Here is a 16,359-nt window from a genome sequence, read left to right as displayed (position 1 = left end):
ACTAATTTCGGTGGAAGTTTCCTGGGCCTCTGACCGTTTCCTGGGTTTGGTACCAATCACAGTTGGTGTTTTGTTTTGTTTTGGTTTGGTTTGGTTTTTCTAGAAAGAGCAGTCTCAGGAGGAGGGTAGAAGGATGACCAGAGGAAGACAGCAGACGGAGCCGGGAGCCCTTGGTGGCCCCGAGACAGCATGTGTGTGTCCAACTCAATCCGCAAACTCTCCAAAGAAACTCTTCTCCATCCAGCCCGCTTCCTGTCCTGTCCTTTCCTAGGTCCTGCTCAGAAGAAGGCGGTCGGCATAGCAGCAGATGCTTTCTAGAATGGCGGCTGTGATCGAATGGAAGACCACAGGCTCACGAACAAAGACACGCACCCCCACCTGTCATTTCTCACAGCGTATGCAGAAGGTACCAGATGCAAGCCGAGAGAAGAGATTTGCTTTCTCTCTCCATCCCAAGAAGTGATGGCTGACCAGTCAGATGCCAAGAGCAGGAGAGAAAAAACTGTCATTAAAAGAGAAAGGCAAAGGCAGAACCCAAGATGTGCCAGTAAACTACCTTGAACTGCCTCTTCAAAGACAAACACCTCGTACAGACGGTGAGGGAGAACAAGCAGGCATGGCCAGCCTTTTAGAACTAAGTGAAACCTACACTGTCTCGTGGTAAAAATAGCAGCCCTGCCTGCCCCCTCTGGAATCATGTGGTTTGGGGAGGACTTTCATGTTTCAAGGGCTGGAGAAGCTGACGTGAGGTCAGAAAATCCACACGTGGTATCTGCAGATTACGGAAACCGGACACAGAGAAAGATACATCTTGGCTTTGTTTTCGCAGTAACGTCGTTGCTCCTTCCCCAACCCTTCCCCAAAACAGCTGGTACAGCACAGTGCTGGCTATAATCAAATGAAGACAAAGGCTGACCAAAGACACAGAATGAGAATGCCCCCAGGGCCAGGAGAATCATGCCCTGGTGCTACACAGCCAGCCACCTTGGGCATGGAAGGTCACTCGCCGTGGCAATGTGGCTCCCCCTCAGCTGAGCCAATTGTGATCTACCGTACACAACTCCTTCACCAGGGAACACAAGGAACACAACACACACAACCAAAACCACTGTGAAACAACAGAAGCCACACATTTAGGGCTGAGTGAACGATGATGCCTCCAGGTTTGGCAAAGACATTTCCTGTCTTTGTACCCAGACACCAGGCTCCGTCTCTGCACATGCAAACAGCATAACACTTCTCTGGAAACGACACTGGGAGGTAGTAGGCACGAGAACTATTGCAATGCGATAGGGACAAAGCTTAAGACATAGAGAGGTCTCACAACACACCCAAGGACCTAGAGCGGCTGAGTTGGGGGTCTGGAGTTTGAATCTGGGCAGACTGACTCAGGGGCCCCCACACTTGCCACTGGCTTGGAAGAGGGAAGACCTGACTTTGACGACCCCCTGCCACCAACAACACAGGTGTTTATGCCTCGGTCCACGAGGTGGTAGAAGCGGGGTCTACCCTTCTGCCTGGCCCTCCTCATTGTGGAAATCCACATCTCACAAAATTCTGTGCCTGAGAATGCATGGGCGGTTGCAGGAGGAAAAACAGGGTGAACACACTTCACACAATTGTGGGGGACCCTGATACCGACCGCATGTGCAGGGTTCAGCATCCATGTGACTCCTGACACCTGACACCAAACTTGCAGACATGTACCCTGCACCTGGGAGGTCATGGCTCCAGGACAATGCGCACGGCTCTCGCTTGGCGACCCTGGGTACTCAGGTTTGCGTTTCCCGTGTTTAACCAGCTTCGTGGATGCGTACACTCCTCCTATGGAAGCCAGGGCTCAGTCCTCCTATGCCTCCTGCTCGTGATGGAGAGCAGATGAAGATTCGGCATTTGGACTGCCCAGTGTGCTTCCCCAAGACGGGGTGATCCGAGGCCTCTCGAGCTACAGACTTTCTTTTTTGGTAATGAAGAAGCAGCCCGGGTTTCCCCCCCCCCCCACCCCCCCGCCCAACACTCCACTGAACGAAAATAGCTTCAGGACACGGCTGAAGCCTGAGGTTGTATACTCTTAGAAGAAGGGGAATGCTACATCCTAAATCAACTGTCAGAGCTCAAGCCAATCGAGACGCAGGGTAGAAGTCAGGGGTAAAAGCTCCCCGGGCCACGTGATGAGCCCCTCCCTGGGGAGGGGAACATTCCAGCCACCTCCCCGGGAAAAGAAAAGGCACCTTGCCACTGCCACTGCCACCAACACTGCCTACCAACTCGGTCCCACCGCTGCGTCTCCTTCAGGACAGATACTCACTCCATACTTTACTTTCAAATCACTGCAAAATCCAGAACAATATAATGTGTTAGAAGATAACCCCTGTCGTTGTTTGGTTAAAGGCTCCTTTCCAGGGACAGGGCAGGAGCTCGTGCCCCCGAGGTGCCTCCTGTCTGCACACGTTGACCTGGGCTCTTCCTAGGCTGAGAGCTCTTTGCACCCAAGCCCAAGTGTTTCTCTAATGGAACACGCCTAAGACATGTGCCCTCTGTGTCCCTGATGGGGCAGACGCAAGGGGAGAAGGTGGGGACAGATGACAAGTGCAGGACAAAGATCTCACGACAAAACAGGCCACTAAGGTATTCATCAGGGTAAACAAGCAACACTCTGTAAAGGTGTTCGGGGCAGGGATTGGAGGGATTTCCACATGGGGTTACAGTTCAGCACTTATATGGCCTTTAAAAATTGTAGACTTCCCAAGCGTTTTTGAATCCGTTGTTACTACTCCATCCTCACAACAGACCGGCAAGGTCAGCCAGCGTCGCTTGGCTTCTTGTTCAAGCATCCTGCTAGGTGGGCTCGCTCTCTATCCATCCATCTCTTTTTCCCACTAAACAGCAGTCAGACAGCCCCACCTTCACCCAGGTGTGCAGGAGAAGAAACGCCACCCTGATGGCCATGTGACTTGCATCACTGGCTCAGAAAGTCCCCACGCTTGACTGAATGCTCTGTCCCCATTGTCGTGATAGTCTTAACCATGTTTACCATGGAGCCCCACGTTTCTGCTTTTCACTGGCCCCACAGACTGGGTCACTGGCCCAGTCCGTGTGGCCCAGTCACCGGCTCATTCACACTTCCCGGTTCTGTCTGAGCTACAGTCTCAGACAAGAGGTTCCTGCAGAGACGGACGGCGGAGCGAACCATGTCGGAACTGCTGCTTGTTTTTAAATTGCCTCATTTCTAGGAGGTCTGCTTCACCCTTCAGTTGGTGTCCTGCTTTCTTGTTGTTATACTAAAGGGACTTAGGGACAGGAGCAGGGTCCCCTGAGGGCACTGCTTGTAGCTCTAAAGTCACATTACGCTGCATTTACATTTTTGTCATGTGCGAATTCAAAATCCTCATCCAAAATTCCACTGTAGGGGAGCTCTCGCTGGAATTTCAGCCAAATCTGGTTCTCAGAAAAAAAAAAAAAAACAGAAAACGATGACTCGGAAATTCACAGCACAGTGCCCAGAAAATGAGACGGATCTGTGAAGAGGGGAAAGACCGACTCCAGATGAAAACACAACAATGAACCTGCAGGAGGTCTTTGGGAGAAGCACTTGACGAATGGCTACATCTATTTTCAGCAGTTATCTTCAGGAAAGAGGCAAAATGCCCACATTTCAGAGGTATGGAACATGGCCAGAAATAATATTTCCGTCGTGGTGCTGAGTTCTCTNAAAAAAACAGAAAACGATGACTCGGAAATTCACAGCACAGTGCCCAGAAAATGAGACGGATCTGCTGTGAAGAGGGGAAAGACTGACTCCAGATGAAAACACAACAATGAACCTGCAGGAGGTCTTTGGGAGAAGCACTTGACGAATGGCTACATCTATTTTCAGCAGTTATCTTCAGGAAAGAGGCAAAATGCCCACATTTCAGAGGTATGGAACATGGCCAGAAATAATATTTCCGTCGTGGTGCTGAGTTCTCTCACTATTTTGACAGGACGTATGCATATGTGAGAACAGAGCTATAAATACAAGAGGAGCCCAGGCTTCCAACAGGATCCAGAGAGAAGAAAATAATAATAATAGTTGAGAAGCCACCACGGGCTCTGAGACACACACACGGGTGCAGTGACACTCCATCGTGGACAGACGCTAATGCTCCCATCCCACAGGACTGAGGCCCACCTACACTCACTTAGACGTTCCTCATTATTGGAACATGGAACTTTTAAGGTGAAACAATAGGCACAATTCCAAAATTCTTATGACCATCCTCATGTCATCTATTTCCAATGCGCTGAGCAGGATCTTCCCTCAACACTTTCAGAGGAAGATACGAGAAGTCAGTAGACCCCACACACTTGCCAATAAGCTTGGGGGAATGTCCGGTGTGCTCAAAGCAGTTGACGTCACTAGGCAGGGGTTAGAAATCAGACATGGTATCCCAACAGACAGGTATCCACTCGATGATCCTGAAGACTGCTGAATTCTCATGTGGTTCTAAAATTCGTGACGTTTAAGATTAACCCTTTGTTACGTGGCTATTCTTCCATCGATGTCACACTGCTCCCCACTTTGGTGATAAGCTTTGGCTCCACTGGGGAGGCTTTCCTGATGTCTCCTCTCCTTCTGCCCCTCCCCAGGCTTGCCCAAGGACACTACCCATGCCACCCTGGCATTCGATCCGAATGGTGAATAGAGCTGCCTCCTGTGTGGACCCTGGAGCCCAGTTAACGTCACGTGGTTCTCCCTCCCCGGCTGCCCTACCAGGTCTGTGCGGGGGAAGGCCACGTGTTCTTCACTCACCAGCACAAACCCCAACACAAACTGATCTCTCCATCAGCGTGGGTTCCATGGTGTGCGCTGGGAACATGAAAAGGTGTGGGAGTCACAGTCCCTTTCTTTGAAAGATTCGTAATTTAGGAGGCGGAAAGAAACGCGAGTGACAAAATAAGCGACTGCTGGTTACACTCACAGTACTTTTGACCGCAGAAAGGGCCACCGCTCCCTGAGGAAACATTTTCTAAGGGTTTCCTTTGGGGGCTCAGAATGCTCTTTCTTACGAAAACAGAGCCACGGAGAGTGAGGCAAGGAATGGCGGCACCTTGCGCAAGTGCAAAGTCAGGGCAGCTGTGCCAGGCTGGGCAGAAAGAACTTGGTCTACGGGGGGCTTACTGAGCTGGTGCCCAGGAACCCTCAGGCAGATGCACCCGGCCTCCCCTCTGTGATCGGAGGGCAGGGGCAGGCGGTCAGAGTGGACACCTGACCCTCCAAAAATAAGGCGAAGACCTGGTGGAAGAAAGAATGTCTTTGTCAAGACTTCTGTCGTCATCCTTTTTTTACCGAAGACCAATAAAAAAATCCAGGACAACATTATTTTTAATATATGTCGTGTTCAAGTCCTAAATGGAATTGGGACAAGTGAAAAGAATTGGGTTGGGTGGAGGCTATGACCGACAATGAGAAATTTAATAGGGTAGGAAATGTATATGTGGAACCTAGACCGGCTTTTCCTCAGGAGCTCTGTGATTTTGAACAAGATTAGCCCTTGGACACTTACTTCCCTATTTTAAAATGACTGCTTTGAATGAAATGACAACTCTGGCCTCTTTTACTTCCCTGAATTCTAAGCAGGACCCTGGAAACGACAGTGTCTCTCTAGGTCAGTGGCCCTTAAGCAGGCTGACTGTACCGCAGGGAGGGGCAGGGCCATGGTATTCAGTTGCACCTGTACCCCGCACAACTCTAGGGGGCATCATTGGCACAAATCACAGTGTGATGACACCTCTGGGTTTGTAAGGTGCTTTATTCTGACAATTGTGCATGGTGAAAAGAACTTCAGCATTTCTGTTTACATGTGTTTAGGATCACAAATCAATATGGAAAAACTAGGCTTAACCAATAGCTAATATCTGGGCTGATGCAGCCATTGACACCTGGTGGGTGGGGAAGAGCTGGAGTCCCAGGGTCCCCTCACTCTCGACTTGCTCTCAGAATACCGCCATGGCTGCACTGTGGTTCCTCACGCTCCCGTAAGAGGATCCGTAGATCACATGATCTTCCTTTAACTAATCTCGCAGTTGCAGGTACGTGCCTTTAAAAAGTTCCTTCACAGTCACCTGCTACCACATGGATGAACCCTGGAGTTGCAGTGCGAAGTTAAAGAAGCCAGTTGCAGAGAGACAACCACTGTGTGATTTCACTGACACCCAGGAACCAGAATACTCACCTTCATACAAATCCAAAGCAAACAGAATAGTGTGGACCAGGGGATGGTGGGACGGCTGGGTGGGGGGGTTGTGGTTTAATGGGTGTAGAGTTTCAGTTGTACAAGATGAAAAAGTCCTGGACATCTGTTTCTCAACAATGGGGATAAAATTAACACTCCTGAATGTTACACCGAAGAATGGGCAAGATGGTACACTTTCCGTGTGTTTTTACCACAATAATAAACATGTCCACAGACTAAAAGTAGCACCGATACTGGCGGCCAAGCAACCACGGAAAAATGGAAGCGCTGACAGGCCTTTCACTGTGAGATTACCTACCAGCGCACCAACAGGAGCTTAAAAACCAGTAGGATCAGCCTCGAGGAGAGGCGCAGTTACCGAGACCATGTGAACGATAGATTTCCACGCTTTTCCAATTACAATGAGCCTTCCCAAGTACAGGCTGTGCCTCGGAGCTTCGGTGAGGGTTAATAACGCCATTACAGCCAGGATGCTCGCTCAAAGTGCGGTTGGTTCCATCATTCTCTCAAGTTGCTCAAATTCGTTTTTGTATGTTTCACAACCACACTTCACATATCAGCACAGTAGCACGTATGGTTTTAAAATTAATTTTAAAAAACTGGGCCTAGGCACTCAAAAATTTATCTTTTTAATATTTACTTTTGTATGTTTCATAACCACACTTCATATGTTAGCACATTAGCTTAATGTGCTAATTAGCACATTAAGTACTTGCTTACTATTAGCAAGTATGCATCACTTTAATACGAATTTTTAAAAACGTATTGTGTATACATGCTCAAAATGTTTTCCCGAAAGGGCGCACCACCCAAACTGGTGGAGACAGCTCTCTGAGTGATAGCCAAGGCCCCGGGGGCAGCGACCCCCTGCCCTGTCCCAGAGCTGTGGGAGGGCTGACGAGGGACCGAGGGACCATTCCCAAAAAGCTGATAGGCCTCAGATGGCAGCTCTGAAACCCTGGGCCATGACAGAACAATGACAGCCAACTGTGGGAACATCAAAAAAGAGAACGGGCAGGACAATGACCTCGAGAGGAGAGGACGGAATCCTGTGGAGACACCTTGACCTGTTTGGGGAGGAGGTGTCCTAGGACATAAAGGCCTGTTTTGCTGGCTGCTGGCCTGTCTAGAATTCTTTGAAATGAATGAAGAGATAACGAATTTTAAGGCGAGCTCAACACCCTCGCCCATCTTGAACGTGGGTAGGTTCTCGAGGACACCAGGGTCTGCCTGTGACCCCTCCCCCTGCAGAGGTGAAGAGACTGGCCCCTGGATGCTCCGGCACAATTACTCTCAGGCTCACGGGCGGACGGATTCACAGTGGTGGGGATTTCTCTGCGTGTCAAACAAGTGTGAGGAAACGTGAAAGGGAAAAAAAGCTCAGGTACAGTGAGTCATGTGTCAGGCTCAAGAAAAAAAATCCTAAGTTTCTAACAGCTCCTAATGAAACAGTGGATATGACTTAATAAAGAAATTATATATGTAAGACTCTTCCATTTTAAAACAAGTATAATTTCTTAATTGGTTTTTAAATATCGGAATGTAGCCACATGGGAAACAGAGAAGTCTATGACTACACAACAGACCTTGGAACAAAGGGAGAGCCTGTCTCCTTGTTACCTTTTTCCTTTCTTTATTTTGTTAAGACAAATGCTAACGAGGATTGTCAACCACTGGGGTCCTGTTTTCAGATGTCATACAAAATTAAAATAGCTAGTCACTCAGGTAGAATCTTGGCCAAGGTACAGGTGTGGTATTACCGGGACCGATGACCATTCTTCTGTCATGCACTCCACACCAGGTCCAGACCGTCACGCCAGGAAAAGCACAGTCTCAAACCAGTCCCAGTACAAACTTGGCCCTCAAATCATCGGAAACTAGTATGTAAAAACTGACACTCAGAGGACATTCCAGATTACTGAGGAAAGCGCTGAAGTACGGATGACCTGGGAGATTGTAGTCTTGGCAAAATCCACGATGTCCTCACACTGGGGCCAGAAGCCTCCCAGAGACATGAGCTGGCCCCTCTTCTCTGGTCTAGTGACATTACCGTATGAAAATTGCCTCATCTGATTAGCTCACACTCTTTTGGCTTCACCCTTAGATGTTCTGCAAGGAAGTTTTCCATTTGTAGATGATTACCTTCCTGCTCTATGATCCTAATTTGTCTGCCTTTTATTTATAAGGTGGCAGTTACAGAGTACAATATAAAATAACAGCATTTAGCGGGAGATTGATTTTCCCGCTGGCAGTGTTATAAATATGGCCCAGCCTTTCCCTTTCAGAAATGAAATGAGAAGTGATTCAGTGAGATTCTGAAGCATAAATTTAAGGCTATTTGCAAGGCACAAACAGTATTCAAGCAGATTGATGCCTGGAATGCGTAACTTATGCTGAATCCGAATCGTTCGTGCAAAGCAGCCCAGAAATGAAGGCTGGGTTTACAGGCTTGGGCCATTATCAGGCGTGGCAAGTTTGCTCGGCTGACAGTACGAAACAGAGACCAATATGGCACATTTTCACATCCATACCCAAGAGGAACCTGCACCAGATTGAATGGAAATTGTTTCTCTGTTCACATTTATACTTCACTCCGTTCCAATGACTAAGAGAGGAATGGCAGATTCTTCGCCTGGAGGTGGTGGGGAGGTGGAGACAGACCCTGTTCGGCTGCACAGGGGCGTGGGTCCAGGATTCCACGTCCAACGTCCCAGAAGAAAAATACAAATCGGTCTCTCTCTGCATATGAGTTGTCATATATTCCTACTTCAAATATAAATTAATTTCAAATATTCAAATCGGCAACTATAATTAAAATATGTGTTTTAATTAACACTAACACCGAGGATTCATGTTTCACTACGAATTGTAGTATTTAAATATACCCCTTGCTTTCCGCATCCCTGCCCTCGGGCACGTGCCCGTGTTTGCAGTTCGGCTGAGGGGGATTCGGCACGGGGAGCAATCTGACGGGAGACCCGCTTAGGCTCCGGCGATCACCCTCTCAGCACAGCCACAGCGGTTTCCTATTTCGACACAGCCCACTGTTTTCCACAGTGTCCATGGCCTCAGCCTCTCTCACTAGAATCTCTTTTGTTTGAACTTCATAGAACGTATCTGAAATGAAATAATCTCAATGGGGACAACCCTGAACTACAGGATATTAAAATTCCCCATCCCTCCCTCAGCTCCCCTATTTTCCTTTACATTTTCCCAAATGTCAAGGGTTCTTTCTGTTAAGATTCTTCCCGATTTTTCTCATTTCCTTTGCCTGCTGTGAAAGCATTTGTTTTGCATATATATATATATATATATATATATATATATATATATATATATATATATATATATATATATATATATATATATCAATGCATCTCTTTTCAATGTAGACAGATTTAAATGGGCAAACACAGGTTTCAAACCAGGAGCAAAGAACAAAAGATGGAACATTTCCTCTCCAAACCTATCTGGGCCACAAATCTTAACATTTAGAAAAGAAGGTCTGATCGGATGGTCACAGTCACTGACAAACCCACACCCCGAAACCCACATATTCCTCCAACAACGGAACATCAGCAAGTGCCAAACCAGGAGCCCGGCCTTGCTGACAATACAAAGTTGTCCGGGTCCTCAGGAAGTTCACCATCCAGGCAGGATAATCCCCATAAACGAATGCAGCCCATAATACTTGCGATGGACTGGATGTTGTATTTTTCCAAAATCCATCTTCTGAAATCCTAACACCCAAAGATAATGGCACCCAAAGATAGGAGGTGAGGCTTTGGCAGCTGAGTTGGCGGTCGTGGGATGACAGGGCCCCCAGGAATGGGGTCAGTGTCCTGTTAATGGAGACCCCGAGAGCTCCCTCTCGCCCCTTCCCCCAAGGGAAGACACAGCGACAAGTCTGTGACCCAAAAGAGAGCCCTCACCTGACCCTGCTTCACACTGATCTTGGACTTCCAACCTCCAGAACTGTGAGCAATAAATTTCTGTTTTTTTAATCACCCAGCTATGGTATTTTGTTATAGTAGCCCAAACAGAATAAGGCAATACTTTAACAGTGTGATCCTTGATGCTGTGTTTTATTAAAATATCAGTCGAATGTAATATAAACCTGTGCATATGCATCCCTGAAACTCCCTCTTTTCCCCCAGTGGGAAGCCCTTTCCAGAAAGTCATTCTGAATTAATGAAAAGCCCTGGGCTTGGGCTTGTGATGTTATTCACACATTCAGAGAGTACAGTGCACCCCGTGGACGAGAAGCAAGACCGCAGACGCACTGTGAACGCCTCCCACCCAGGAGAGCACCGCCACGAAAGCAGGAGAGCAGAAACCAGAATTTTAAAAAATAACGCAGAGAATGGGCTCATCATAAATTCAAGGCGCCCTCCATCACAAAAGCCCATGTTTCTTTGTCATTCTGATCGCAGGATTCCACCCAGCCTTTAATAAAATCAGCTGTGACTCATTTAGCCAACCTTCCCTTCTGAAAAAAATGATAATACATCTTGCACACTGTGTCGCTCTTAGAATTCGAAGGAGAAAAACAGCGAGAGCTCTCAGCACCGCTGCGTCCCTTGAGGCATGCAGGAAGGGGGGACTAGCTGCGTGGTGGCCCACCCCACTCGTCAGCCCCGCAAACACGGCTGCGCGGGTAACTGTGGCCTCTTCCAGGTTAGGAAAGGCTGAACTTCGAACCCATGTTGGAATTCGTGTCTTTCTAGACCTCGGATCTCCGGTTAGAGGAGGGAGGGCGTCTACCATGGTGTGACTCAGCAAAATCATGTGCATCTTGCGGAATCTTTCCATACCTTCACCGCTTTACATGCCCAAAGGAGGATGACACAACATGAGAAATTCCATGGTCCTTTGGCCTCTGCTGCTAGGCCTTGGGGGCTAGCTGCAAAACCCACAGGTTATGCAGTGACCTCAGAATCTGTGCTCGACTGGCCTGAACCGCACAGCTCCCTGCAAACCTAATCATCCATCCATTAGCTAGGGGTCAGTTCATGGTGACATCATCAGGGCACGTGACCATAATCATTCTCCCTGCAGCTCGGTTTCATCTGACTGTGTGTCTCACCAGCAGGGTGTTCTGATGGCTAACTAGGTAAGCCCCAAACCAGTGTCACATGGTATTTTGTAACCGATGGCTACTTTTGACAAAAGAAAAACTGTGTCTTTCCTACGCGCCCACCCCAGGATTTCAGTGGGACTAGCCTTCGTCTGCAGTCTCGGTCCGGCCCGGCACCACTGCTGTCTTCTTCCTGCCGCGATTTGGTGTATGAGGCAGTAGTTTCTCATTCTGTGCTAAGGACAGACATGTGGGTCTGAAGATCTGCCCTAAATGTCCCTGGTGTGATCAAACCACGCCTCCGACAGACAGTCCTGTTCTTGTGGCCAATGTCTGGATGGAAGAAACGGTCATAACCTTGGCACAGAGTTGTACCCTCCCATCCAAGCCGATGAAAGAGAGGCACCCATGACGGCGAAACCGAAGGCTTACCAGGATGCTTTCCCCAAAGGGTCTCCCCTCTAATTAATAGCTGTCAGCTGATGTCCTATGCAACTGGAGCCCCCCCACCCCCAGCCCTTCATCAACAGGGTGGTGGTGCGTCATTGTTAAATCAGCTCTCCAAATGTTTCCCTTTGTGCAGGAACATTTTGCTGCTGGCTCTTCTGAATAACTTCTTATGCAAAGCAACCTAAAAACACACACCTGGCTAAGAAAATGAGGCTAATTGTTGTGGCTCGTGGGACTCTTTTTTTCCAGGCGGTGTTTAGGTGGCTACACAAAGGGGACCTTCCCATCCTTCCGGTGCCTGGGAGCCCAGCAGGGAGCGGAGAGGGAGCAGTGTGTGAACTTCCACTTGGCACCCAGCGTTTCTGATCGGGCCAACACCCCTAAGCCTGCACTCTGATCCCTGCTGAATTACCCTCCAATTTATTTCTAGACTGCTCCAGGCACATCTGACATACTTTAATACCGAAATGCAAATTAGACACCCCCACAAACCACCTCCACTCTCTCACATTGCCCTAAATTTGGACTTGACTTTCCTTGTTACACTTGAGCTGCTCTTTTCAATCATATGTCATTCCCCCAAAGAAGCATTGTCACTGGGGATAAAGAAGACACTGTGTGGCAAAACCACCCAGTGTAAAGCCAGCTCCAGGCTCAGTTTCCCCCACTTTCCGTTTCCTTAAAGGCTGGAGGACCTGGAGGAGCAGAGCCCACCCCCGGGAGCATGTGGCCCTCAGAGGGTCTGTCCACCCAGGCAGGCTTGTGCACTGGCCCAAGGGGGCAGCTGTGCGCTCAGGAACTCTGCACTGGGCACAGAAGCCTGACAGAGAGGCCTGATCCTTCTGAAGCAGGATCTATTTGCCCACCAGCCTCAAAGAAATCCTGAAGTCACAGGATGTCTGACAAAACTCCTTGCTCTGACCCTTGCAGTAATGGGGTACACGAGTCAATAAAGATCATCCGAAACCCATCCCTGCCTGACTTATTAAAACTAAAAGCCACATGTCATTCGTCCAACTGAAGAAAAGCTTGAGGAGAAAGGGCGGGGGGGGGGGGAGTTTCCAGTTCTCTCGCCAGAAAGGAGCTTCTGTTCAACTTTATTAAATGTTTTAAGCAGATTAAGGTTTAGTCAAAGGACAAATTCCCCCTCTGCGAGGAGCACGCCCCCAGAAACCGGGAGATCAGCCAGAGGGCTGGTCACTCTGAAGGTGGCCAGGGGGCGGGGCTGCACAGGATACCAGGGGAGACGGCTACAGGAGGGGCAGGGGCCGCGTGTGCAGAAGCAGGAAGGGTCTCCTGGGCAGCTGAGGGGAGATTGTGCATCTTGTGGGATTTTATCAAGATTCACAGAGCAAAGGCAGGGAATTCTTACAACCCCCTGCCAACTTGGCCGATGGAATACTGGGGCTGGGCAGCCTTAATGGGGTGTCCAGCAGAAACCAGGTTGGGAGCCTAATCGTGGGGTGAGGTCTGGGGCCTCTGCTGTTGTCCCTGGGGACCTACAGTGAAGTGGGCACCTTGCATTCGAGAGAGCACATGAGTAGAAGGCTAGGCAGGAAGATGCCCAGAAGAAGCGGGTGGCTGAGCCAGTGAGGAGGAGAGCTGGCAGAGGCCCCCCACTCTGGAACAGTCCCCAGCAGCTGACTTGATCAAAGGAAGGGGGGCCCAGGACCCTGCTGGTTTCCAAGTCCTTCAGCCACGCGAACCGTTGGGTCATGTATAAAACCCTGCTGCACACAGCCATTCCTTCTTGTTGCAAGCAAGGTGAGCTCACACAATGTTCTGGAATCTCCAGAGTCCAGCAGAAAGTCCCCCACCCAGGGGCGCAGGAAATGGAGGCCAGAGACTCATTTCCCGTGTCCACTCCAGGGCCCCCACCTCCTTTTCCTGGGCTCCCACCCTCCCCCTCCTCCTCTTCCTTCTTCTCCAGCACCTGCTGTGCAGAGAATTCTTTATGCACTTGGACACCAACGTCCAAGTAGCAGCTGGCTGCCCAGAATTGCAGCCCAAGTTCTGGCTCTGCCACCTCCTGGTGGCTTTGAACTAGTTGACCTTGAACTCCATGCCTCAGTTTCCTCATCTGTCTAGTGAAAATAATACCAGCACCCACCTGACAGAGTTGGTGGGAGACTCAAATACGGTAGCTGAGATTGCTGGGCCAGTGGGTGCAGCTGGTGTCCGGAGGGTTCCAGCCCTTCCCCCTTCTTCCCCGAGCCCGCCCACCCCCTCGCTCGAACCCCCGGCTCCAACCCAAACCCCACTCCTAAATTTTATCAGGCTTTGCCCACTGTTTCTCCCTGTCATGTTTATACCAAAAGTCGCCCATCCTAGAAATCAAAGCAGTGAAGACACATTTCAGTTCTGAAGTTGTTAATTTTACTCTAGACTTCCAAAAAAAGAATTTCCCCTCTGCCAAAAAAAGGGGGGCATAGAAGATATAAGATTTTTAAAAGTAATCATTTAAGTGCCAACCAGAGAAGTGAAAACGGGCTTAGTTGCAGAGTTAGAGGGAAGGGATGCACAATGCAAATCTGCCCCGTTAGAAAGAAAGAAAACACAATCTGAAAAAAAATAAAACGAGCCCCATCAGCGTGCCCCACCAAAATATATTCTGAATAAACACATTCAGAGAAGCGACTTTCAATTTAAAACTGTCACTCTCTTCTTCCAAGTCTCCCCCGTGTGAGGTCCACGGACACACAGACACACAGACTGTCCACAGTCCGACCGAGGTGCATTTCCTTCCCTGGTACCCGAGGAACTGCAGACCTCGTTTGCACAGCCTGTGTGTCCCCTTGCCGGGCGGGGACACCCTCTCCCCACTGCTCTTCCCAAGAAGCCGGCTTCCCCCACATCGCCTGCCTGCCAGCCCTCAGAAAGGTGTTCCCTACGGCAAACACAGGCGGGGAAGTAGCACAGATCTTCGTGAGACACTCAGACCATCAGCTTTCTCTCCTGAGGGCTAAAACCCAAAGTGCTTTCCAAAGTCGCAATTGCATCGGAAGCCCAGGACGCATCCCTTTCTCAGTTTCTAAGGCAAATTTTAAAACTTGCAGACTGAATCCGTTTCTGCACTTGCCCTGCAAAGCAAGCTATAAATAGTGTTGGTCCTCCAAGCAAATAGTTCCAAGCTGATGTGTTCTCCTTCATATTTTCTGAGCTAGCTGAGGTCCCTTCTCCCCCCCCCCCCTCCCTCCCTGCCCGGGGCTTCCCTCCTCCAGTAGAAATACCACTCACCTCGCTCATGATGCCTTAACCGCAGCTCTGGTCCTGCTGCTCAGCACAGAGAGCACTGCTGAGGGGTCGCTATTCCACTGGTCCTGGCTTTTCTCTTAAAAAGGGCTGCCCGGTGGCATCATGCCTCTCGTGAGCCAATGAGATGCATTCACCTGTCTGAAGGCCTGGCAGATATCTGAGAGCGCAAGGGGCCACCTAGTGGAACAAAGATGGAACACACACCAGGTTGCTGCTCCCGATTCTGTAAGGGAGAGAAGGAAATGACCACAAAAATTTTTTAAGAAGTCAAAGTCAGAAGCACAAAGATCGTCCCAGGTTTGCCACTGTTCATTCATTCAAGGGGTGCAGGGTTTCAGCACATAAAACACACTTGTCAATGTCAGTGGAAAGGCTTGTGTGCCTATTTTCTTTTATTTTTCAGTTACAGTTGACATTGAATATTATGTTAGTTTCAGATGTACGGCACAATGGTTAGACATGTGTGTAATTTATGAAGCCTCCCCCAGTAACTCCAGTACCCACCTGCCACCACCCACAGTTATTATAATATTATTGGCTATATTCCCTGTGCTGTACTTCACATCCCCATGACTATTTCGTAACTGCCAGTGTGTACTTCTTAATCCCTTCACCTTTTTCACTCAGCCCCCAACCCCCCTCCCATCTGGCACCCCTCAATCTGTTCTTTGTGTCTATGAGTCCGTTTCTGCTTTGTTTGTTCGTTCAATTTGTTCTTTAGATTCCACATGTGAGTGAAACCATATGGAATTTGTCTTTCTCTGACTGACCTGTTTCACTGAGCATAATACCCTCCAGGTCCATCCATGCCATCACAAATGGTAAGAGTTCGTTCTTCTTTGTGGCCAAGTAGTATTCCGTTGTATATATGCCTCACAGCCTTTATCCACTCCTCTATGGGTGGGCACTTGAAAGGTGGCTTTTCGAAGGGAGAGCTGTAGCACTGGTGTGCCCTTTGCCTTGTCCCCCCTTGTTTTCTGGGCACCTGCAGCTCCCCCCGCCCTTTGCAGCACAGACCTCAGCCATTAGCGGTGACAGTCTCACTCCTTCCCCTGGCCCCCAAACCTCCAGCCTGCTCACACCCCAGGCACTTCCTTCACCCCTGGTTGGAGGGCATGAGCAGGACTGGTACATGGACCTGGAGAGTCACGCCGTGACCCGAGCAAAGAGGAGTGCGCCTCCCGCCCCGTTTATCGGTGGCTCGGAACTTCACTGGCATTGGGAAGTCTCCACTTTCACTCTGGAATCTGCGGCAGGTTTGGGAGCCTCCTGCCACCCGGTGTCTCCAGGAAGAGATTTCATCTTCTTGCCCAGTCCTGAGCTCGTGACACCCTGAGGAGT

The 16,359-nt window shown here is 49.3% G+C and overlaps 1 protein-coding gene across 1 annotated transcript in view; it reads right to left on the bottom strand.

The window, feature by feature from the left end:
* Positions 1–15,103, bottom strand: part of PCP4 (Purkinje cell protein 4) — a 53,151-nt gene extending 38,048 nt beyond the window's left edge. Inside the window, exon 1 of the mRNA XM_037042989.1 lies at positions 15,001–15,103. Within this exon, the coding sequence (XP_036898884.1) occupies positions 15,001–15,009 (9 nt within the window). The 5' untranslated portion in view covers positions 15,010–15,103. The remainder of the gene's footprint in view (positions 1–15,000) is intronic.
* Positions 15,104–16,359: the final 1,256 nt, after the last annotated feature.

The sequence above is a fragment of the Sturnira hondurensis genome, unplaced genomic scaffold (genome assembly GCF_014824575.4).
Source record: "Sturnira hondurensis isolate 20B ecotype Veracruz unplaced genomic scaffold, ASM1482457v3 Scaffold0003874, whole genome shotgun sequence".
Taxonomy (NCBI): domain Eukaryota; kingdom Metazoa; phylum Chordata; class Mammalia; order Chiroptera; family Phyllostomidae; genus Sturnira; species Sturnira hondurensis.
The sequence above is the reverse complement of the archived record's forward strand: the minus strand, read 5'-3'. Positions and strand labels throughout refer to the sequence as shown.